Source organism: Lutjanus erythropterus, chromosome 4 (assembly GCF_056507025.1).
Source record: "Lutjanus erythropterus isolate fLutEry1 chromosome 4, fLutEry1.hap2, whole genome shotgun sequence".
NCBI lineage: Eukaryota > Metazoa > Chordata > Actinopteri > Lutjaniformes > Lutjanidae > Lutjanus > Lutjanus erythropterus.
The window spans coordinates 32,487,188-32,510,768 of NC_139320.1; the positions used below are offsets into that span (position 1 = coordinate 32,487,188).

Genomic DNA, 23,581 nt, shown 5'->3' on the forward strand with positions numbered 1-23,581 from the left:
AGCATGTCTGGTGTGAACAGCATGTCCTGGCCTCGTGCACGTGCATTCACATGTGCTCTAACGTAGATGGTAGAGACTTGGTTTGGTGGCAAGGGCACTCTTTTCCCCCCAGTACGGGCCACACCAGTGTCTGGATCTGAACCGTTCTGCATTAACTTGACCACATTTTGTGCAGTTCTCACAGTAATGGAGAGTGCTTTGCTTACTTTGTGTGCGAGCTGCTTTCTTTCTCCTTTTGTCTTTGTCTCCTCTCCATTTATCACAGCTTCGACAACGTTGTAGCCTATGATGGGGTCACTGGCAACTGCTGGGTCGCTGGATACCAGTATAGGTACTTGCAGTTCATTCCTGTCATCATCCAGCCGGAAGCTGACTTCAATCCAGCCAACATAGGGTATCAGCGTGTCATTAGCAGCCAGAACTGTCAGCGTGTCACCCTCTAGCAGCTCTGCAATGGGCCTTATGACTGTGTGAGGCAAGTACTGTTGACGCCAGGGCTCATTAATGATGCAGGACTGAGCACCTGTGTCCCACAATACTTTCACTGGATGATTGTCCATGTAACAGCTGACAATACATCTCTTCCCAACCAGTCCTACCAGCTGTGACTGGTGCTTGGAGGGTAGGTATTGGACTGTGTTCACTGCTGCGGTTGTGTCTTTGTGTATTGTCACTGGCGATGTCGGGCCGACAGGTCTCTGCCGGCTTTGGGACCCTCTGTCCGGGACTACTGGTGGTCCCGCCCCTGTAGTCCTGGCCCGTTTCCCGACAGCTGCCTCTGTACTCTGCATCCACGGGAGAAGTGGCCTTCTTGCCCACACTTGAAACAGTGTGGACAGTTTTCACCTCCTCCCTCACTTCTGCACTTTTGACAACCTTTCAGTCTTTGTTTCATCACAGGGGGGTGATGGTTAGCCTCTCTTACCATGAGCAACATCTGCTTCATTTCAGTGCGCAGCTCTTCCAGCATCTGTTGTGTGCTCATAGTCTGCTCGGCTTTGTTTTCTTTACCTTTCACAGCTTTGACAGTCGCGGTTGTGTTGGGTTCCTTGGACTTATTAGGGCCATTAGAAGGGGCGGAGCCAGCTTGTATGTCGGAGCTAAGTTCTTGCACCTTGGGGCCTTTAGCAATGGCGAGTTTCTTTCGCTTTTCTTGTCGCTCACTTTCTACTCTTGAAGCTTCATTTACTTTTTCTATGAGTTCTTCGTCTGTAGTTTTAACATTATTGAGGTGGGGCAGGATGTTAAATTTTACAGAGTCACTCAATAGTCCAGTCTCGATGGATCTGAGGAACTTACGCTGGATCGTGGCTCGGCTGTAATGTTCCTCAGCATCTTCATTCTCAGCTTTCCATAACAGCTTCTCCTTTAACTCAATGGCACGAAACACGAAGTTCAGGGCCGTCTCTTTCGGCTCTTGAGATAAGTTAATGAGTCTATGGTAAAGGTCTGTGGAGCTATCGACTTTATAGTGACCTCTCAGGATGGTCAGGAGAGCTGAGAGTGTCAACCCCCGCTTGATCTCCAACATGTCTCTCAATGGCAGTCCTGGGCTCACGGCCCTGATCACCGCTTCGGTTATCTCAGTCTCGGTGTGACCCTTTTCTGCTCCCATCTCAATCTGTCTGATGAGGCTGAGGTACGACAGCTTATCCTTCTGCCCACTTTCTCCTATTTGTCCACAGATTTTAAACTCTCTCCTCAGTGTGACCTCAGGCAGTGTGCAAACTGGGCTTTTCAGTGGAGGTTCTGGGCTCTTAAGGAGAGGGTGGCGCAGTGGTGAGCACCTCTCTTCTGTCCCTGCCTTTACGAATGGCTGTAAGTGATGTGGCCGAGAGGGCTTCTCCTCCAGTCCTCTCTCTGCAGCAATCTCATGTCCTTTGTCTTGTTTTTCCATTTCTATCAAGATATTACTCAGGATTTCTTTAACTTCATCATCACTATGATCTATCTCGATCTCATCCAGTACATCCTCTGCTTTCCGGATGAGCAACCTCCGGGGCACGCTGCCAGGCTCTCTGCCGTCCAGGCCGCCACATTTCAGGGACCTGCAGACATGTATGAGAGGTTCCTCCCTCAGCTGCCATAGGGCTGCACTCACTTGATCTCGCAGAAGCTGAATTTCCTCCATTTCACTGAAGGTTGATGAAGGTTCGTCTCTTGGGTAAGGGGAGGGGAGTTGATGGTCTTGAAGTCCACCTACGCCACCTCCTGGCTGGCTCGCCAAAATATGTTACACTTTCAAGAACGGAGATGTGGCCGATCCTTGGTGTAGCACATTAAATCTTTATTTCTGTAGAAACGGCAGAAATAAATCAACATCAGTACTCAGCGTCTGTGCTGTTTCTATATTACTCATTCGGCCTGACGTCTCACTCTACTAGTGGCTGCCTTACTCCAAACACACATTACAATTTAAACAAACAGAATGAAATCACAGTCGTTATAAACATGAACCCATCTGTGATGAACTTCCTCTTTTAACTCTCCATTTGCTTTCAAATGAACTGTTTTTAAACTGTCAGTATTTATTATTGTTTTGTTTACCCCATGTTCACCAAAACATCCATGAATTTATCTACTGACATCATGTTTCCTATATAAACTCGTTTTGCACTAAAATAGTAAAACCTATGTTAATTTCACCATTTAGGCTCTTACTTTGAAAACCCACCGGAAACTGCCTACTGCCTCTCCGGTCCGCCACTGACCAGAGCCGACATGTACGCCACTGACCAGAGCTGACATGTGCGCGGGCTTCGCTACGGCTAGCACCGGTGTCATTAGCCTTAACTTATTCACACACAAATGAACGGTTTTAAATCTTCCCACACTGTCCATTAGCCCACGCTAACTTCCAACTATCACCTCTGTTTGTGATTTTGTTTACCGTTGCGCAGTTTGCACTTTAGAAGACAGTTTCACAGTTCATTTTTAGCATCCTGCGCATTACCCGCCACATTGGACTGCTATTCATTACCATGGGCTCACTCGTTTCCATTCAAAGTTACGTTCACACTCATTACATGTCGCTGTCACAGTCTAAGGCTTTTACACATTGTATTGTTTCCCTAATTCATTCTGGTTATGATTTCTGGGCATCTTACCTGTAGAAACGGCAGAAATAAATCAACATCAGTACTCAGCGTCTGTGCTGTTTCTATATTACTCATTCGGCCTGACGTCTCACTCTACTAGTGGCTGCCGTCGCCCCTAGAGACCTCAGGCGCACAGCGCCCTCTGCTGACCCGATATTTCAACCAGGTAAGACATAACCAGACGTGCTAGAAAATGAATGAAATCACACAGAAATATCAATACAATCATTTTTAACGTGTTTTAAAGTCCTTAGCTGTTTCTATTGAGTTTCAATTTTAAATGGGGGGCAAGATATTTTAATCCAGTCTTTTACTGTTAATGTCTCTGAAACCCCTTTTGATGTTTATAAAACACACAGTGCCACATAAACATGTCTAATCCACTTCTGACTAGTGTTGTTGTGAGGGAGAATTACTCTCCGAAAATACTGAAGATTACCTGAGAGACTAACTAACAACCGTGTCTAAACATCTTAAACAGCTTATAAAATACAACACAATAAAACACATTAAAATAACAACTGATGGGAGCTAAGTTAAAGATGTCTAAGGTGCGGGCAGGACCCCCTGTATATGGCAATGCGTACCAGGCCATTACGGCATAGGCTGCATGCTAGCCGCTAACACTACTGTGGGCTATACCACTGTGTTTACTCATATAAAGTCCTTCAGAAACACATAAAAGTTGCGCTATCTGTTCAGAACATTTACCCAGCATCATAACAACTCATGCTTGTGACATTCAATGGGCTTATGCGCCAAACTAACCTGTTAAACAGGAGAAAGGATGCAGCAGAGGCGTTTGTTGTTGTTAGACAGGTCGCTCTCGGCATAATGACGTGCAACAACCGGTCCCCTAGGAAAGGCGCTTAGGGCACTCCCTAATTTGCTCCGCCACTGCCCCCTAGTGGCCTGGATAAAATGCAGCTCTAATTCACCCCAAAATCTACAAGCAGAATACTCCTCAGATAGAGTCAGATTTACATCAAAATAGGAAACAAAATATACAGCCAAAAATGTGACTACATTCTGTGGGGGTCACACTTGCAAATCCAGCTGCCTCGCAACTTCCATCTTCATACTAATATTAACATAGTTTGTGAGCTGATGCTTAGCTAATGTTATCTTAACAGCTAATTAACTTTGTTTATCAATCACACTGGGATCATTTTCACTTGTTAAGGACTTGAAGCTCAAAGGTTAGGACTTGAGACCAGACTTGGGACTTGAGAGCATTAAATGCAAAACAAAGACTTGGTCCCACCTTTGGAGGAACCCAAACAAGGAATACAATGCTTTGTCCTTATGTTAATTAAACATCAGTATGAACCGTTGATAATGAGGTCAGTCTGCTGCTGTGAACGTCCACCATGAAAACTTTAAAACAGCAGCAGAGTCTAGAAGGACTGGCTGTGTGTTAACAGCAGGTCAGCAGATGAGTTCAATGTCTCACACAGTGTCATCAGTTGAGTTTTCTATGATGATAATGAATTTACATTGATTTTTACAGTATACACTGAAGTCTGTTTATGTGCTGCACAAAACAAGTGCAACTTTAAACCTGTTATATACAAATATATAACAAAATGTACATAATGTTTGGTCCATGTGCTCAGTGAAATTGTTGTGAACAAAAATTGGGGCTCATGAAAAACTCTACACAGGTTTCATATTTTGCACTTGTTGCCTACTTTGACACTGGCCATTTTAAGTACTTATATTTCATGATTGTCATGTTTTTGTATTGTTTAATCTTCTGTGCCAATTTATTTCTCATTGTGGTTATCTGTCTGAACAGAAGTTTACATGAACCAATGTACATTTTTCTGTGCAGCCTGTTTGTAAATGAACTGTATGGTAGTACAGGGTTGTTTCCTTTCCTTCTGCTTCAGATTCTCTCTGACATTCACACTGTTTCTGCTCCCTGTTGTTACCTGCAGGTTTTCTGTCTCTATTCTTATGGAAATATTGAATTTTTAAATTTAACCGTCATGTCTTATGACAGATATCTTGCTATTTGTTATCCTCTACAATATAACACACGTATGACATCTAACAAAGTTGTCATTATAATTGCTCTGATATGGTTACTCACATTAATTGTCAATTTTTGCACATTATCTCTGATTGTTCCTTTACAGCTGTGTGGAAACATTATTAACAAAGTGTACTGTGACAACCACTCGATTGTGAAACTGGCCTGCTACGACACCACAGTCAATAACATCTACGGTCTAGTTGTTACTACTTTCTCAGTCTTTTGTCCTCTAATTTTAATTGTTTATACGTATATTAGCATTTTTAAAGTTTGTTTTTCTGGTTCCAAACAGACTAGACAAAAAGCTGTCAGTACCTGCACACCTCACCTCGCTTCTCTAATCAACTTTTCTTTTGGGGCTTTCTTTGAAATATTACAGAGCAGGTTTAATATGAACGGTCTACCTAATATGTTGCGAATATTTTTATCCTTATACTTTCTTACATGCCCGCCACTCTTTAACCCTGTGATGTATGGCCTGAAACTGTCTAAAATCCGTGTTGCATGTAAAAGTGTGATCTCATGTTCATGATCCTGATTTGGTTTAATGTGCTCAGACCTTTGTGGTGATCTAATGTAGAACAGCCTATTCTGTTTCATTGTGAAGAAATAAAACATTTAGTCTATTTTTAAACCTATTTTGCTTGTGTGAATACAGGAACATATTATCATCAATTCCGATAACAAAGCTGTGTTGTAGGCATCATTATTACAGCCTCAGCTGTAACCAGTGTTTGAGAATTTCAGAGAATAATGATGCAAGAGAGAAACACATGATGCAGGTTATCCATCTATTAATCGTTCATTTTGTCTTTTATCTTTACATATATTTTTATTTGGTTTGATTTAGATTTGGTTAGATGCTAAACTGTATCTCATCTTTCAAAATAAAGGCAACAAGCTTAGTAAGGTATTGGAATAAGATCCTGGTTTGGGTTACCTTATTAACAAATGTTAACATATGTAATGTAACTTAAGATTGTTAGACAACTTTTCATACCTGCAAACTAGCTGCTTTTGTAAAATGTATACAATGGATACAAGGTTTGAGCAGAGCCATAGAAAAGAGGTAAATCTTGTTTGCTGCCAACTGCATAATATGCTGTTACTAACTTAACATTAGCTAACTAGTAGCTGAAATAAGGTTAACCTGCCAAATCAAGTTGAAGGGTGTCCTAATGTAACCTATCAAATCTTTTCCAACTAGTTTGGAAGGTTTATAAGTTGCAAGGTAAATAAAAATGAACATGTAATGAAACAAAACCCAGCAGCATTCTGTTTTAATGACTGACTGTGTTAAGTGGTGACTCACCAAAATAAGTGGAAGTACTAGTAATGGTGTTTGGCTGGAAATATACATACTGTTTAACCGCATGTTTGCAGCTGTGTGTGCATAGTGCTAATTTCTGAGGATGCACACAATGATCACTTCAAATGGATGCAGGATACGTGAGGCAGCCATGACACACTGGCCATTTTAAGTACTTGGCCTTTATACAATCCTATATGGATGTATAAAGGTGCGTATGTGTGCGCGAAGTTAAAATCAAGTCTATCTCCAGCCTTGCATCATATTTGGTAATCCAAAAGTAAAGGCACTTACTTTTACTTAAGTACTTTACACAGTAATTTTGCTTAAGTACTAAGGTAAATGTAAAAGTAGCAATGTCTGCAGAAAACACGATCAGAGGATGCACCAGAATATGAATATGTCACCTTTTCACTTCTTATGAGTTCGTAGGTCTAAGTTTAAAAGAAGTCAGCATTAACTTCTGATTTCACACATGAACGCTGGTCTCCTGGATTAAAGTCCTGTGTTTGTTTGATCCATCCATCCATGCTACCTCCTCCGTATGCGGAGTTTATCAATCTTTGTACTACACTGCCTGATTTGACAGCACATCAAGATGTAACGGTACAAGAGTACCTAAAGCATTGTAGTTTAAAGTTTAGGAGCTCTGACCAAGCCACCGTATTTGACAAGTTGAGAGTGAAAACAGGCTGTTTCAGCAACTGTGACTTGTAACTTGTGAACATTAATGTGGAGCACTTAATATCTTGTTGTGCAAAGCCATATGTCTCTCTACAGCAGTGTTTCCCAACCCTGGTCCTCAAGGCACACTGCCCTGCATGTTAAAGTTGTAATTATTAACCTCAAATGATCAGCTCATCATCAAGCCTCTGCAGAAGCCTGATAACAACCTGATCATTTGAATCAGGTGTGTTGGAGCAGGGAAACACACAGGACAGTGTGCGTTGAGGACCAGGGTTGGCAAACACTGCTCTACAGCACTCAGCACTGGAGAAAGGTCTGACTCCACATGTGCACATTCTGCTATAGGGGGAAAAAAACGCCCTGCGCTCACAATTGTCTTGGGCGGCACTAAGCCCAGGAGCGACGGTGCATCTGGACCAGGGACCTTGAAAAAGCAGACAGTGGATTCCTGGATGTCGAATCAAACAAGTCACCCAATTACAGGCTTTTACACAGACTACTTAATATCTAAACTCCAGTGCCTCTGATACTGTCTTTGAAAAATGCACACCACTGGTGTGGAGAGGAGGATAATGCTTTTATTCTGACATCTGTGGTCATGAAATCTTTCAAGAGACTGGTTTTTAGAGAATTTTCCAATTTTAGGTATCATACTAAGGCCTTGAGGTCACTGGGAGGCCTGCACTAAATTTTCCCTTGAGACATGCAGCTGTCTGATCCTTTAAGATAAACAAGAGAACAACCTGGGTAAGGTCAGAGATGTGTTTGTCTTGTCTCTCGGAACATAACAGACATAACTGTAATCAGAGATTGGGTATCATTAATAGGGTTTCCATCCACCTATTCTTATTTGAATTTTCAAAAATAGTGAAAATAAAAATTAATGGAAACGCTAGAAATTTGAAAAAAGGCCGAAAATTTGCAAAAAAGTTTTTACGCTTGGAGGGGGTGGATTTTGTCTGCGTATCGGTAGAAGGAAAGTCAACTTTTTGCTATGGAAACAGGTTTTGCGGATAAATGATGACTGGACCGGATACCACGTCACGCATCTGGACCGGATTTCACGTCACATGTATATGTTGTGGTCACAAAAAAAGGCGGCGGACGATAAAGTAAGATATGTTTGGGGGGACGAACAAACTGAAAAATTTCTGGGGTTAATAAAATAAAAGTTAATAAAAATAAAGTTAATAAAGTCGATCAGGAATCTGTCCATGATCAGTTGTTGACTGTCAGCCGAGTGTGTTGTTTGTTTTGTGGCAGAGAGACACTCTCTGATGACGTCATCTCATGGCGCACTCTCCTCTCAATAATCGAAAAATAATAACGGGCATAAAGTCGCATTTTCTTTTTGCGAGACATTTGGATGGAAACCTGACTAATGAGAGCAAAGGGTGCAGGCCAGTAGGCTAATTCTATATGCTGTAGATGTGTTTGAAGGTGAAATATATGTGAAAGAGTAAAGTAAGATCTTAATGGACATGGGCGTGGCTTATATGGATACTTTTTTTCTGGAACCACAGAATCCAGAAAAAACACAGAATCCAGGAAAAACAGTATATATAATAAGTTACTTTTTACTTATTACTCCTTTAAAATGTGATATTACATTACTTATTACTTGGTATCAAAAGTAATTAGTTACAGCATTTGCTGTATTACTATATTACTTTTGTACCCTGTTGGCAGCCTTGTTGCTCCCTCACACACGCACACACTAGTTGGGAGTGGAAAAAGTAATAATATTACATTAATACATTACTATTGCTGTCCTTTATAGTTGCTGTAGGACTGTTAATTTGTCACTTTATTAAGTTTGAATAAATTTTAGGTGAGAAACATTTACTGTAGATTCCCACCATGTGGTCAGTTGATCCCAATAACATCCTTTTGGATATTTGCCCCATGGTTTTTGTAATAAGTTTCTTTACTTTCTTAGAATTGTCCCAGATGTTGTATGTGTATTATATTTTATTGTTGGATGGTGGGACATTCCTAATTTTGCATACTGGTACCAACATGCAGACATGTTTCAAACCATCTCTTTTTTTTGTACCACCTCGATATATTTAGTATTTCTGACAAAACGCAAAGGCGAGTAAATGTTTACTATGATGGATTTTTTCTTGGCAAGATGATCTTTGTAGAAATGAACTGAAACCAACGGGTTTTATTTAAAACTTGATGATGAGTTCTCCTTGTTTGGATAAAATGATGGAAAATAAAACCTGCAATGGCCCTTTAAAGCCTAAAATCTCAGATTACTGAGTTCCCTCTGAGTTTCATTTGCTTCACTTTCTTTCATTTCTAAGTAATAAACTTGTGATAAGTGTTTGTTGTGGCTGCAGCCAAACTCCTGCAGGAGAAACAACAAAACAAACCATTATCTTTCCATTGGTCACTACACAGGAGCATCAACACAGTAACCATGGTGACAGAAGAGTGTCCTCCAGTGATTCCCTGTGATGCAGAGTGTGCTAATTAGCCTGTTAGTGTAGCTGCTGAAAGCCTCCCGAGTGTCCAAGTGTCCACACAGACTCCTGTGACTCCTGTGTGGTGTTAGAGGTGGAAATAGCTGCTGTTGATGAAGCTGGTGGAGAGTGGAGCTCCGCCGGGACTCATTACTGACAAATGAGACAGTAAACATGATGAAATCACACAACTTAGTCCTCACTGTCCTCTCTGTCCACCTTACATCACAAATAAACACAATTAGACACGTTTACATCATCTAAAAGTCTAAAAGTAATCTGACCTGCAGAGGAAATAAAGTTATGACTGACCTTTGACTGAATGATGTAACGTGACACCGGTATGATGTGCAGCCGACAGGTGATGTTTGATTTCTGATGGGTTCAGATATTTCCAGAAAGCTTGTTTCTTGATAAGGAGACAGAGACAGCTGTCTTCTCCTAAAGCTGCAGAAAAACAATAACATCAATGTTTTTACTTCAACAGCAGAAAGGCTTCAACACAGATTCACAGAGAAGTGATATAGTTTCTTCGGGCAACTGAGTCATACTGCACTGTGGTAAATATGGAGTATATGGAGTATGGAGTATATATTCAACCTGTGCAGAGTAATCCAGTCACTGCACCGAGCCCACATTAAAAGAAAGCATCAAACCAATGTAAGAAGGTAAAAGCTTTATAAATAATTAAAACCCAGTGTCTTTTGCATCTTACACCTAGAGAGGGACACCCAACCTATGTCTGTCTCCAGTCATAAATCTTAAAGCAGACTGATAAACAGAGTCCAGGGGCTTCAGAGTGGCAGCAGAGTTGTGCCTGTATAAAATATCACCGTAGTCTAAAACTGATGAAAAAAAAAGTTTCCTCAACAAGCATTTTTCTACGATGCAGCAGAAAGGAGAGTTGATTTCTATAAAAGAAACCAATTTTCATCCTCAAAGAAGACAAAAGCTGGAAACATGATATTTAAAGGTTAACTTTTCATCTATCCAAATACCAAGGTACTTCTACTCTGTGAGCCTTTCAATATTTGTACCTTTGTTAGTAGAGATGATGAGGCTGTCAAGGTTGGTCAAGGTCATATTTTTAGATCTGGTGAACAACATGAATACAGACACATGCATTTGTTATGACTACTTATTTGGGAAAAGTATCTAAATGCAATTATTTTGACGGATATTGTAATTGTGATATGATCTGCAATTAGAGGAAATTATCATTTTATATCATTTTTCTCATTTTCGATGGAAAAAAACATATTGAAATGATTATGGTTTGATTTTTCCAGGGATCTGTACTAAACAAAGGTATTTTTTTAAGTCTGTAGAACATGATGTGTAGGCCAGATCATCTCTGCAGCACCATTATATTTCATTTAAATGGCATTTTGACACACATTCCCCCTGTAACAAATATTGCACCTCTTCCAGTATGAAAATCACAATTGTCCATATTGCAATTTCATTAAAATTTCAATTGATTGTTCAGCCCTCTGACTAATGATCAAAAACTAGTGAATCAATAACTTTGTTAACAGTCAAACATCAAGCTTTTTTTTTTTTAATTGTATGATATATTTGTATGTATTTGTAGGATTTCAGTAGGCACGGCACATCTGCCCTGTGGTTTTGATCTGTCCTCTACACATCTGCAGCCCCGACCAGCAGAACCATTTCAGCAGCGGAGTGTTTTGTTCACCTGATTATTAAATTTACTTGATTTGTTCCATTTTCCTTGCTCTTTGTGCTTCTACCATGGATAAGCACTCTATGAAGGTAATACTTACTTTTCTTTCAGTCCTCATAATTGCGAGTCTGCACAAGGCCTTTCATTTTGAAAATTGTCCGGATTCTCTCAATTTTTTTTGTATTTGACTTCCTTCTCAGAGCAGAGAGTTGCTTCTGGGACGCGGCGAGGTGCTGCTGGTGGAATCACAAGCATCGTGTAAATTGGCTGCAATCAGCTTCGGCTGCCGCGGCGTGGTCACGCCCCATCGGCTGGACTAATGCAAAATACAAACCTGTATTCAACTAATTATAATGAAAACTATTTAAAACAATTTTCTACTAATTAAATGCAGAAATATACACCTTTAACCAAATATAATTTATCTGTAGAGTGTGTTTAAGTTCATTACTTTATATTTTTTATTTTAGTAATTTATAATCTAGTCAGTACCCATATGCTATGCTGTGCTCTCCCCCTCTCTCAACTGTTTGCTCCGCTGCTGTGGTCTGTGTGACAGTCACACTCTGCTCTGCGCGCACACACACACACACACACACACACACACACACACACACACACACACACACACACACACACACACACACACACACACACACACACACAGAAAGCACCTGCCTGGTGTCGACCATTCAGACCCATGTTGGTTTCTGGTTTCTGTTGAATTAGACAAACACGACATGATATCTGCCACCAGCTTTGTGTGGAAATACTTAAATATTAAACAATGAAGATGTAAATTGTACACTGTGTTGGACAGATAAAATGCACTGGACTGAATTTTCCTACAGCATTTGGAATCTCGGACAAAATACCTGGTGAAAGTCTAAAGCTTCAAGAACACTGATACTTTATCCAGAAAACATCTGCATGTGGTGTATTTACCTCAAGCAGTTGGTTGTGGCAAAGAGCAGCCCTCAGGGAAGACAGACAGCCAAAATCTCCTGAAGAATCTATCCAAAGCTTTTTAACAAGTGAGTGAGGGCTTTAGAGAGTTTTTCTTTTAGTGATCATTAACTTCATTAAGCCGACTATATTAAACAATGCAGCCCATACAGTGCAAGCCATCTTCTACGCTCTGAATGCGAACAGAATATGGAATCTTTCTCAGCTCAATAACGTGACTTTAAAAACACCAAATGACTTGTTTTAACAAATTTCGTCTCAAATAAGTCTCAAATATGACATATTGTGACTTCCATGTGGCTGTTCAGTCCCACAGTAACAAATCACAGGCTGTTCCTCACAGTTAGTCAGTGTCATGTTTCATTTTCATCAGGCCGGATCAGATACAGAGATCAAACAAGCTTCTCTTTCTGTCTCTTCTCACATGACATTCCTGATTAGCATTGTTTGGTCCAACTGCACCTATAGAAAGTCCATCATCATCAACATATATGGGATGGTTTTATTTGGTTGTCCAATCTAGAGGTAGTCCAGGGCAACAGTCTCAAATGGATATTAGATAGGGAGACGGCTGTTCACCTCTGAACCTGGCATACTTGCCAGGCAGCCATGTTTTGATCTCCACCCCCACCTCCTGGCCATCAATAGCATCACCACAACATGCTCGACATTTTCACCTGACTGGATTGTTCATCTCCTTTTTGTTTGTCCTACAAAAACAAGCGGCAGATACAGGAAGCACCAGTTTGCCTCTGTAACCCTAACCTGTCCACATTCTGGTCTGTACTTGTACGTGTGTATAATGTATATGTACATACATGTACAGATACATTTATTCATTTGGCAATGACAGGACAGGGAGCAATAATCAGAGTACAGATAACGACTATGTGATGTTGAAGATGTGATTTATCCTACCTGTGCTCCACTGCCCTTAAATATCGCCTCTGACTGCCTGTTTGAGTGTGAAAAGATCAGACTGGAACAAGTCGTCTTTCTAAACTATCTTAGATCTGGTATGATTGGCAAAAGCCATTCATATTGCACTGTACACTCAGAAAGTGCGTGTGAATGCTGCCTAAAAGCAAAAGAATCTAGCACCCTCAAATTATTGAAATAAGTTGGATTACTAATATACTTTATGTCCTTCACCCACAATAACATAACGCTATTAGTTTAAAAGAAGTTATGAAAAATTCTGACCAAGAAACTTAGTCCATTTAAAACATAAATTGTCAGTTGTCAGTGAACAAACTACAAATCTGTGCACAAATCAGCAACACATTTGCAGTTCAGTCATCCAGAACATTTTAATTTGTTTTATGGAGCTTTCTGTTACGGTTTACTTCCCAAATGCAGACAACCAGAAGGCAGGGGGGAGAGTTCAAAAGATATTTAATTAAGTGCAGGCCAAAAACAAAACTTACATGAGTGACGAGGGTGAATTCAAAAACAGGCAGGGAGAACAAAACCAAAAAATCCATGAATCAAAAACACAAGGAAACACTGACCAACACGGAGATGAGATGAGAGAATGAACCACCAAACTAAGGAAGACGAGACACAGGATTAAATACACTAGGAAGGGGAAGGAAAACAAGACACAGGTGAGGGCAGTCAGAGACAGGTGAAAATAATTAGTGAACACAAAGGGCGGGAAAACAGAACAAAGACAGGAAGTAAAAACAGGACACACGAAGGAGGACCAGAAACTACCAAAATAAAACAGGAAATAAACCAACAAAATCCAACACTGTGACACTTTCAAACTCTAAGTTGTCCACACTTAGTTTCTTATTTTGATTGCATGACATTGTGGGACTTTCAGTCCAATTTGTCTCTTCAGCCAATGGCAGCGTCAGACGGAGGATATTAAAGTGCTGTGTCAGCGTTCAGTAGGGACAGGTGGATGGAGGGATGGATGGAGGAGAGTCAGTGGCTGCAGACATGACACGTTTCCTGATGGATGAACTCCCAAAAACTGACAACAAGTAAAACCTGCTGATTTCTGTTGTACAGAGCTGAACTGTCAGCAGCTCATCAGCTTTAACCTTTCATAAAATCTTATTTTCTTTAGGGGAAATTATTTCATCTCAGATTGTTTCAGAAATTTTATTTGACTGTCATTTATTGTGGTTCTACTAATTTGATCTGTCTTATTCTAGAAAGTGACATTTCAAGCTCAGCTGAAGTGAGAAGCAGTTAAATGATTTTTGTACAGAGCTAAACTGCAGCTCATCAGCGTTAAATCTTCAGTTTGAGTCCTGAAATCTGATTTTCTGCAAACCAAAGAAAGAATCAGACAGTTGGGGGAGATTATTTCAGCTCAGATTGTTTCAGACATTTTCTATATAATGATTCTTGCTTCAGCAGCCGAATATCTGGATTAATTTCATTAAGTTTTCGGTGTATTTTCACTTCTCTCTTCAATTTGAAACCAAAAAATCCTGAGCCGAGATGATCCAGCTCCACTTTTTGTGAGGTTTGTTTGCCAGAATGTTCCATGATGTTCATGTGTTGTTTTCCCCATGTATTATATTTGCTGTTGAGTCCTTTTAAAGTTCCCATGCAGTCATGTTGAGAAAGGTGATAAATGTTACAGTGTTTCTAGTTGGCATGTTTTCTCGGCACATATGTTGTCAGATTGATTTTAGTAGCTCAAAATCACAAATTTTTCTTTACAAACTGCACAACACTCAACGCCCTTTAAACTTAGACCCTAGACCAAGATGAGGAAAACCTTTTTCCCTTTTTTCCTGTTAAAGGAGAAATAGAACAAGAAATATAACTGAAAATGGAGAAAACACAAAGACAATGTTTGGAACACCATAATGATAATTTATAGTTTCAGATACAGTGTAAAAGTGCTTGGAGAAAAGAATAGAAAAGAATAGATAATTATAGGCTTAAAATAACATCATGATCGTCAGAAGTTTGGGTCTTATGTCCTGATGTTATTCATGTCCAGAATCAGGTATCACAGCAGTGTCTTGCTTTTTATTTTTGTTTGTCCAAGTACAGAAATAAACTAAGAGTTAGTAAGTAAGTAGTCTTAGGGCCAAATAAAGGTTTGGAAATATAAAGTCAGTCCAGAAAAGTCCTGAAGATTTCTTGCTTATAGCAAGTGAAGCAAAATCTTCTCAGATGTTGAAACATTCTCTAAATGAGAGTCTCATTTACCAAGAAGAAAAAAAAACACACTAAAAATGACTCATATTAGGTTATCTATGTTTTATAAAGGAGACATATTTCAACAGATGATTTTTTTGCTGACTTGAAGTTTAGTTTTGACAATTGGGGATGAATGAAATATACTGTAATCACCCTACAAACACAAAGCTGATCTTCAACTTTGGCCTGTCATTATAATGCAGTTATATTCATATGTAATCAAAGACAATGAATGATATTAAAAAAAACTTTATATTGTATATCAGTTGTATATTGTATCAGTATTGTATATCAGTCAGCTGATCTTAATTGTCCCACTGTGTTGTCAGACATTTATTCTGCAAAATATCAGTCTAGTAGAAACTGTTGAATTCATTACACTTATATATACATATATCCAAAGTAATATTTATGAACTGTATTTACTTTGTCTGCCTACTCTGTAAATATCAACTCAGCACATTTCCTAGACAGTCAAAGAGTAAAGAGTGTTGTATGTTGTAAAGATTGTGAAGACTGCTGAGGCAAATTCGCACAAATTTGTCAAGTTGCTGAAGTTATTTTGTTCAACTAGAAGGCATCTTACAGGATCGTCATTTGCAGTTTGTGAGAGCTGCATTTTCAATTTGTGTGGTCTCTTTCTGTTTTCAGGCTGATTGAACTGAAACCCTGAGTGAGGAGGTTCTCTTCAGAGAGAAGGATGGAGAACATCTCCTCACACCAACGCTTCATCCTCAATGGCTTCCATGAACTCGGAGCGCTGAGGCCCGTCCTCTTCATCCCTTTCTTCATCATGTTCGTTGTGTCACTGTCAGCCAACTCCCTGCTGCTGTATGTCATCATTTCTCAGAGGAGCCTCCACTCACCGATGTACATCCTGATCGGCGGCATGGCGTTTATTGACCTGAGCCTCCCGCTGTTCTTCGTCCCGAACATGCTGCTGAGCTTCCTGTTTGACTGGAGGGGAATCTCTCTGATTGGCTGCCTGGTTCAGATGCATTTAATTCACTTTGTAGGGGTTTTTCATTCAACATTGCTTGTGTGGATGTCACTGGACCGCTACTTTGCCATCTGCACACCACTTTCATATCATGAGCACATGGCTTTACTGAGATTCCTCAAGTTCATAATCCCACTTGTGGTCAGAAATGTCCTCATGATCACACTGTTTGTGAGTCTGGCAGGAAAGTTGTCATTCTGTGCTGCAAATGTGATAAATCACTGTTTCTGTGAGCACATGGCCGTGGTGGAGCTCGCCTGTGGAAGTACAGCCATCAACAACCTGGTGGGGTTGATTTCAGTGCTCCTCATCCCCGTCGTCGACTTCATCTTTATTGCTGCATCTTATGCTGTGATTTTCAGCTCTGTGCTGAGGTCGGGCAGGTCAGGGATCAAAGCGCTCCACACCTGCATCACCCACATGGTGGTCATAATCGTCACCCTGACAATTGTACTTGTTGCTTTGATGTCTTATCGGATCAGAAATAATCTTCCTGCGGCTGTTCGGGTTTTCTTCAGCACCATGTACCTGCTGTTCCCGAGCTGTTTCAACCCGATCATCTACGGCATCAGAACCACTGAGATCCGACAGCAAATCCTGAAGACACTGAGGACCTGATGCTTTGTCCAGACTGTGCCCCATTCTTAAGAAAATACAGAACATAAGTACGATAAAAAATAATAATAATAATAATAAAGAAGGGTACCAGTCAGAGTCATGTCTGAAATGTAATAATAATATAGAAATAAAATAGCTCTGTCAGACCATGCAAAACAATAAACAAACAGCAATGAAATGTTCCTTACCAAAAACCAGCAATCCAAAAGCAAACAAACAACCAATTCAGCTTTTAGTAGGTGTATTGACAAACAGCCAACAAAGCAATATGGGTGTGTATGTGAGTTTGTGCGTGCCTCAGGTGAGGGGTCCATTTTGTTGTCACCACAACCCCGAAACATCTCAGTCACAAAAAAGTCAGCCAAAAAAGAAAAAAAACACAAAACATTCTGGGTCAAACCCAATCAGGGAATCAAGACTAAATTATCACCGTCTGTAGTTACAGTGATTCTCAGTCTGTCCAGGAAGTTATGATGTTGTGATCGCAACAATTCAACCAAATTCAACCAATCCCCATAAATTATGCATGACCTTGCAATTTTATCCAAACTCTGCAACTTTTTCGCAAATCTGACTGATCATTGTTGCTTCCTGTGAATTCCACCAATCATAGCAGTCGCTTTCACAATAATCATACATGTACGTCTTACTGAACTGACATAATGTTTCATTATTTACTTTATTGTGTTTATATTGTTTTATTTTGTCACAGGTACTGAAAAGAACACATTTGTCATTTCTATTGACATTTATCAATGCCCTGTGGTGTGTTTGTTGTGTGTGTTGGTGACATTTCAAGAAAACGCCAGCTCAACTGAAGTAACCAGTTAAATGATTTCACTCCACTGGCTGAATGTTCAAGATTAATTCCATGAAGATTTCAGTGTGTTTTCAGTTCAGTGTGAAACCAAACAGCTGCAGTGGCCCCAACGGGACAGGAAGTGAAGGCGGCGGCGATGGCGGCCCCACCAGGACAGGAGATGGTGACGGTGACCCAGCCAGAACAGGAAATAGCTGCAGTGGTCCCACCGGGACAGGAAGTGGCTGTGGCCCAGCCGGAACAGGTGATGGCTGCGACCCAACTGGGACAGGAAGTGGTGGCAACCCAGCCGGAACAGGAGACGGCTGCGGTGGCCCCACTGGGACAGGAGGTGATAGTGATGGTGACCCAGCCGGAACAGGAGATGGCTGCGGAGGCCTCACCGGGACAGGAAGTGGCTGTGGCCCAGCCAGAACAGGTGGTGGCTGCGGAGGCCCCACCGGGACAGGAGAGGACGGTGGCGGCGACCCAGATGGCTGAGTGCAGCTGATCAAGCTGTTCACACGCCATTTTTAGTTCCTCTGCCACAGAAAAGTCTGCTGGGTCCATTTTTGGTTAGTTCGTACTGTTATGGGTGCGCTGCGTAAACAAAGTAGTAAAACAAAGAGTGGACCCAAAATGCAGACTGGACAAAGGAAGCAGAGTTCCAAAAGGATTTAATGCAAACAAAAGGTCAAACAAACAAACAAAAGCTCAGGCTTACTTTAACAAAATAGGTATCCTCCAAGAACGTAACAAATCCAAAAACATGCAGAAAGACAGACAGGGCTCAGGACATCAACGCAGGAGTCACAACGACGAACTCACAAAGACACAGGGAAACACAGGGACTAAATACAGAGAACTAATGAGAGACAGGAGGGTAAACAGGTGAAACACATCACAATCAAAAAGAGTGGGAAACAGACAAAGACAGGAAATAAAACCAAAGCACATGAGGGAGGACCAGAAACTACCAAAATAAAACAGGAAATAACCAACAAAATCCAAAACCATCACAATTGAATATGTGGTATTCCAATACTGACCCCAAATTCTTTCAGTTCCTGGAGTGGGTTCAACTTGAAACATGTGGCTGCAATAACAAGCTCTTAATGTCACAATATGTGGGCTTAAAGACATACTTATCAAGAATAAAAAAAATAGCTTTAGCTAAATTGTTGTTTTTTACTACAGTGTGGTTGTTTGTAAGTACAGCTGGACACATCAATATTTGAATTAAAAGATATGATCTGATTTGCATTAGATACCCCTGAAGGCACCACCCTTCGAAAAGGGAATCTGATAGCTTGGTGCTAACTTCTTTGTTTCTCCTGTTGTTTATGAAGCTAGCTGTCAGATTTGTATGTTGTAGCTGCTGCTGGAGCTAAATAAACCTGTTTACTCTGTTTGGTTTGGCTCTCACCTAATGCATTTTCAGTCTCAACAAACAAATCAGTCCACACAAATGATCAACAATTATGATGTTCAGTTATTGAGGCTCTGTTCTGTCCTTGTTATCTCATTGGGGAGAACTTGTTAATTTATTTTAAGGTGTTTTTAAACTTTTAAGTTTTGCACAGTTTTTTCGATTGAATGACAATACAGTGACAGCCAATGGCAGCGTCAGACAGAGGGTTTTTAAGTGCTGAGTCGGCATTCAGTAGGGACAGGTGGAGGAGAGTCAGTGGCTGCAGATGAGACACGTTTACTGATGGATGAACTCCTAAACACCGACAACAAGTAAAACCTGCTGATTTCTGTTGTACAGAGCTGAACTGCAGCTCATCCTGAAATCTGATTATCTGCAAACTAAAGACAAAAATCAGACAGTGGGGGGGAGATTATTTCAGCTCAGATTGTTTCAGACATTTTACTATGTAATGATTCTTGCTGCACTGACAGAATCTTTGGATTAATTCCATGAAGTTTTCAGTGTGTTTTCAGTTCTCTCTTCAATGTGAAACCAAACAACCTGAGCAGAGAGGATCCAGCTCCACTTTTTGTGAGGTTTGTTTGCCAAAATATTCCATGATGTCCATGACTTGTTTTTCCCCTTTGGCCTGTATTTGGTGAGAAGCACTTTCAAGAAATACACACTGTTAAATGTTAAGAAATGTGGTTAATATAATTGTATTTTTAGTAGACCATATTTGGTTTATCATATTAATTTATAGTTTAAGGTTTCAGAGTGTAAAAGTGTTTGGAGTAAAGCATGAGGTCCCAAAATCACCAGATTAGGCAACATCACCATAAGATACTGACAGGCCTAAAATATATTCATCATTGAAAGTTCTGGGCTCCATGTTATCACAGTACAAGTTTTGTTTTTTATAATGAATAGATTCAAAATCTGTCCAGAATGTTGGAAGGTATCACAGCAGTGTCTTTCTCTTTATCCTTCTTCATCAAACTACAGAACTGTTGGGTAAGTAATGCAATGAAATTTACGAAGCAAATAATAGGCCCTCAAAAGCCCCATCAGTTATGCATCTGTCATTATCTTACAGCAATATTCACACATAATTGAAGACACTAAAAAATACATTAAGATCATCATCATGTGATTGGTAGTTGATCATAACGTAATGTGCTGTCTAACACCAACATCTGCAGAACTTCAGTCACATAGAAACTGTTGAATCCATAACACCCATTATATATTTATATTTTTGTACTGTAGTTACTTAATATTCATTGTCACGCAGTAGTGTGTGTTGTCCACCTTGTAAAATCTTGTGAGATAAATGAGCAAAATTATTATTTTCTGTAAAATTAAACTGTCATTGTAAATGAGATGTAGCTTTTGATCAGAGAGTGAAAACAGAATGCAGGCCTGTGGTTTGGATTTGGTGATGGACCTGCTCTTTATTTTGTACAGCTAGATGGCATCTTACAAAATTATCCCGCAGTTGTGTGGGCCTCAAATGTTCTGTAATACATTACTTGAAAGGGTATGCATGAGAATGATATGACACTGCCATAACCATGTCATGACACCTATCATGAACATAGAAGAGTCTTTATGAATGTTTATTTGAGATGTCTTTCGACAGCTTGACATTAATCAAGACAACATAAGATGTCATAACCATGCCATAGCTGTTGTAATAATCAAACTTAAAGTGTTTAGCTTTGTGTGTTAACGCTGGACCCACTATAAGTTCAGAGTGCAATTCACTTTAACACCACTGTCATACTGAGGTGATTTACAGCAGCTCCAACCAAGACTCCAATCTGGATTTTGCTCCATCTCAACATTTGGTAATTTATGGGTGGAGGGTAGCTTTAGCATTACATGTTGCTAAGGTAACTGCTAACTGCTGCTAAGTGTCACTGTTGCGATCTAGTTGGCTCAGTTAATGTTAACCCCTAACCCATCGACAGTTTAGAGCACCGAGGGACTTTTGGTGTCCAAATTGTACCACTGGAGTTAAAGTCAAGGAAAACATTAATGATACAGTTATAATGATCTTGTGATGGCCAATATCAAAAGCAACCACATGTGAGAGTCTGTCTGATAATTAGGCCTGCTGTAGCATGTTTATGACAGGTTATGTTGTATGTGGTTGATCTTACGTGGTCATAACAAAGACATTTCAAACAATGTCACTTTGAAATAAAGATGACAGTTGACTAAATGACACTTAATGTCAAGTCATAAACTTTTATAGAGACTCCTTCATATTCATGAGGTGTTATGTCATTGTTGTGACAGTATCATGTCAGTCTTATACACACCCCTTCCGATAAAGAGTTCAAAAGTATTCAAATCATTTGGTCTCTGTGTGTTTTCAGGATGATCAAACTAAAACTCTGAACAAGGAGGTTTTCTGAGTAGGGGAGGATGGAGAACATCTCCTCACACCAACACTTCATCCTCAATGGCTTCCATGAACTCGGAGCACTGAGGCCCGTCCTCTTCATCCCTTTCTTCATCATGTTCGTTGTGTCACTTTCGGCCAACTCCCTGCTGCTGTATGTCATCATTTCTCAGAAAAGCCTCCACTCACCGATGTACATCCTCATCGGTGGCATGGCGTTTATTGACCTGAGCCTCCCACTGTTCTTCGTCCCCAACATGCTGCTGAGCTTCCTGTTTGACTGGAGGGGAATCTCTCTGAATGGATGCCTGGTTCAGATGTATTTCCTACACTGTGTTGGAGCTTTTCATTCAACGATACTTGTATGGATGGCACTGGACCGCTACTTCGCCATCTGCACACCACTTTCCTACCATCAACGTATGGCTTTACTGAGATTCCTCAAGTTCATAATCCCACTTGTGGTCAGAAATTTTCTCATGATCACACTGATTGTGAGTCTGGCAGGAAAGTTGTCATTCTGTGCTGAAAATGTGATAAATCACTGTTTCTGTGAGCACATGGCTTTGGTGGAGCTCGCCTGTGGAAGTACAGCCATCAACAACCTGGTGGGGTTGATTTCAGTGCTCCTCTTTCTTGTGGTTGACTTCATCTTTGTTTCTGCCTCTTATGTCATCGTATTCAGCTCTGTGATAAAGTCTGGCAGGTCAGGGGTCAAAGCACTCAACACCTGTGTCACCCACATTGTTGTCATCATCATCAGCCTGACTGTTGCTCTCATTGCTTTCCTGTCATATCGGATCAGAAATAATCTTCCTGCAGCTGTTCTTCAGCACCATGTACCTGTTGTTCCCGAGCTGTTTCAACCCGATCATCTACGGCATCAGAACCACTGAGATCCGACAGCACATCCTGAAGACACTGAGGAAGTGATGCTTTGTCCAGACTGTGCCCCATTCATAAGAACATATTAAATATCTGTAACACAAAATGTCATTATAATAAGGAAGTCCAGGTGCAAGCAGCATTGAGCAGGCCCTCGCACCCCCGTGCATCAGGGGGAGCGGTAGCAGTGATGTTACCAGACTTCAGTCAACACACATCTGAACTTTCAGGACTATCAGACTCTGCTGCATTTTAATGAAATATTGGACACTGCATGAAGAAGTTAAATATTATTTCAAGTGTTCTCTATGTGGCACAAGAGAACATGAACAATCTGTAGTTTCTGTCTCTGTCTATCAAATGTAGATCACGCCATACAAACTTCATGTAAATTGAATGATGTTGGTTACAAGGGACTTACTTCCTGTTACCAGTAGGTGGCACTATGACAAAGATTCATTATCGGCCTGTGCATGTCTTCAGGTCTTGACCTTTATAAAACAGGTGGAATCTGGAAAAGATCTGATGATGTGGAGCCGAGATACAACACCTTCTTGTTTAATGGCAGAACACTGAAATTCAACGCCACCCCAAAGACACACTGTTCACTGAAAATTCACAAGCTTCATAATATATGATCCACCAGGTCTTCAGGCTTTTCTAACCAGATTTGAGGAGGATCTTGTTACCCTGCTCAGAGAAACATTAGATATTAGAAGAGATGATCCGTCATTTCCAGTTGCCACTAGGTGGCACCATGGCCATCACTGAATAGTGGCCTTTCTTCAAGTCACTTTTTTTATCAAACACAAGGTTTGGCAAGATTTGACCATTTGCCATCAAGTTACAACAACTTCCTGTTCAGCAAAGCAAGTTTGATTTCTTGCAATGGCAACTGCGTTCAATAAAAAATCAGACTTCGCAATGTAGCATCATCACCGTCTAAGAGCTTTTCTGAATAAATTTTAGAAGAACCTTGATAACCTACTTGACAGAGTACATCAAAGGAGAGAATTCAATTCAACCTG

The 23,581-nt window shown here is 40.5% G+C and overlaps 1 protein-coding gene, 1 long non-coding RNA gene and 2 pseudogenes across 2 annotated transcripts; 3 read left to right on the forward strand and 1 right to left on the reverse strand.

Moving 5' to 3' along the window:
• Positions 1 to 4,741: 4,741 nt before the first annotated feature.
• Positions 4,742 to 5,668, forward strand: LOC146328677 (olfactory receptor 10J4-like). Its single transcript, XM_084716674.1, has one exon. The coding sequence runs from the start codon at positions 4,745 to 4,747 to the stop codon at positions 5,666 to 5,668; it is 924 nt and encodes a 307-aa protein (XP_084572800.1). The 5' UTR covers positions 4,742 to 4,744.
• Positions 5,669 to 9,287: 3,619 nt separating this feature from the next.
• On the reverse strand, positions 9,288 to 10,052 carry LOC146328678 (uncharacterized). Its single transcript, XR_014769947.1, has 2 exons — positions 9,916 to 10,052; positions 9,288 to 9,756 (listed from the first exon to the last, which is right to left on the reverse strand). It is a non-coding gene; the product is annotated as an uncharacterized LOC146328678 (long non-coding RNA).
• Positions 10,053 to 16,112: 6,060 nt separating this feature from the next.
• Positions 16,113 to 17,075, forward strand: LOC146328679 (olfactory receptor 52K1-like; annotated as a pseudogene).
• A 4,601-nt stretch (positions 17,076 to 21,676) lies between these two features.
• On the forward strand, positions 21,677 to 22,631 carry LOC146328680 (olfactory receptor 52K1-like; annotated as a pseudogene).
• The last annotated feature ends 950 nt before the right edge of the window (positions 22,632 to 23,581 follow it).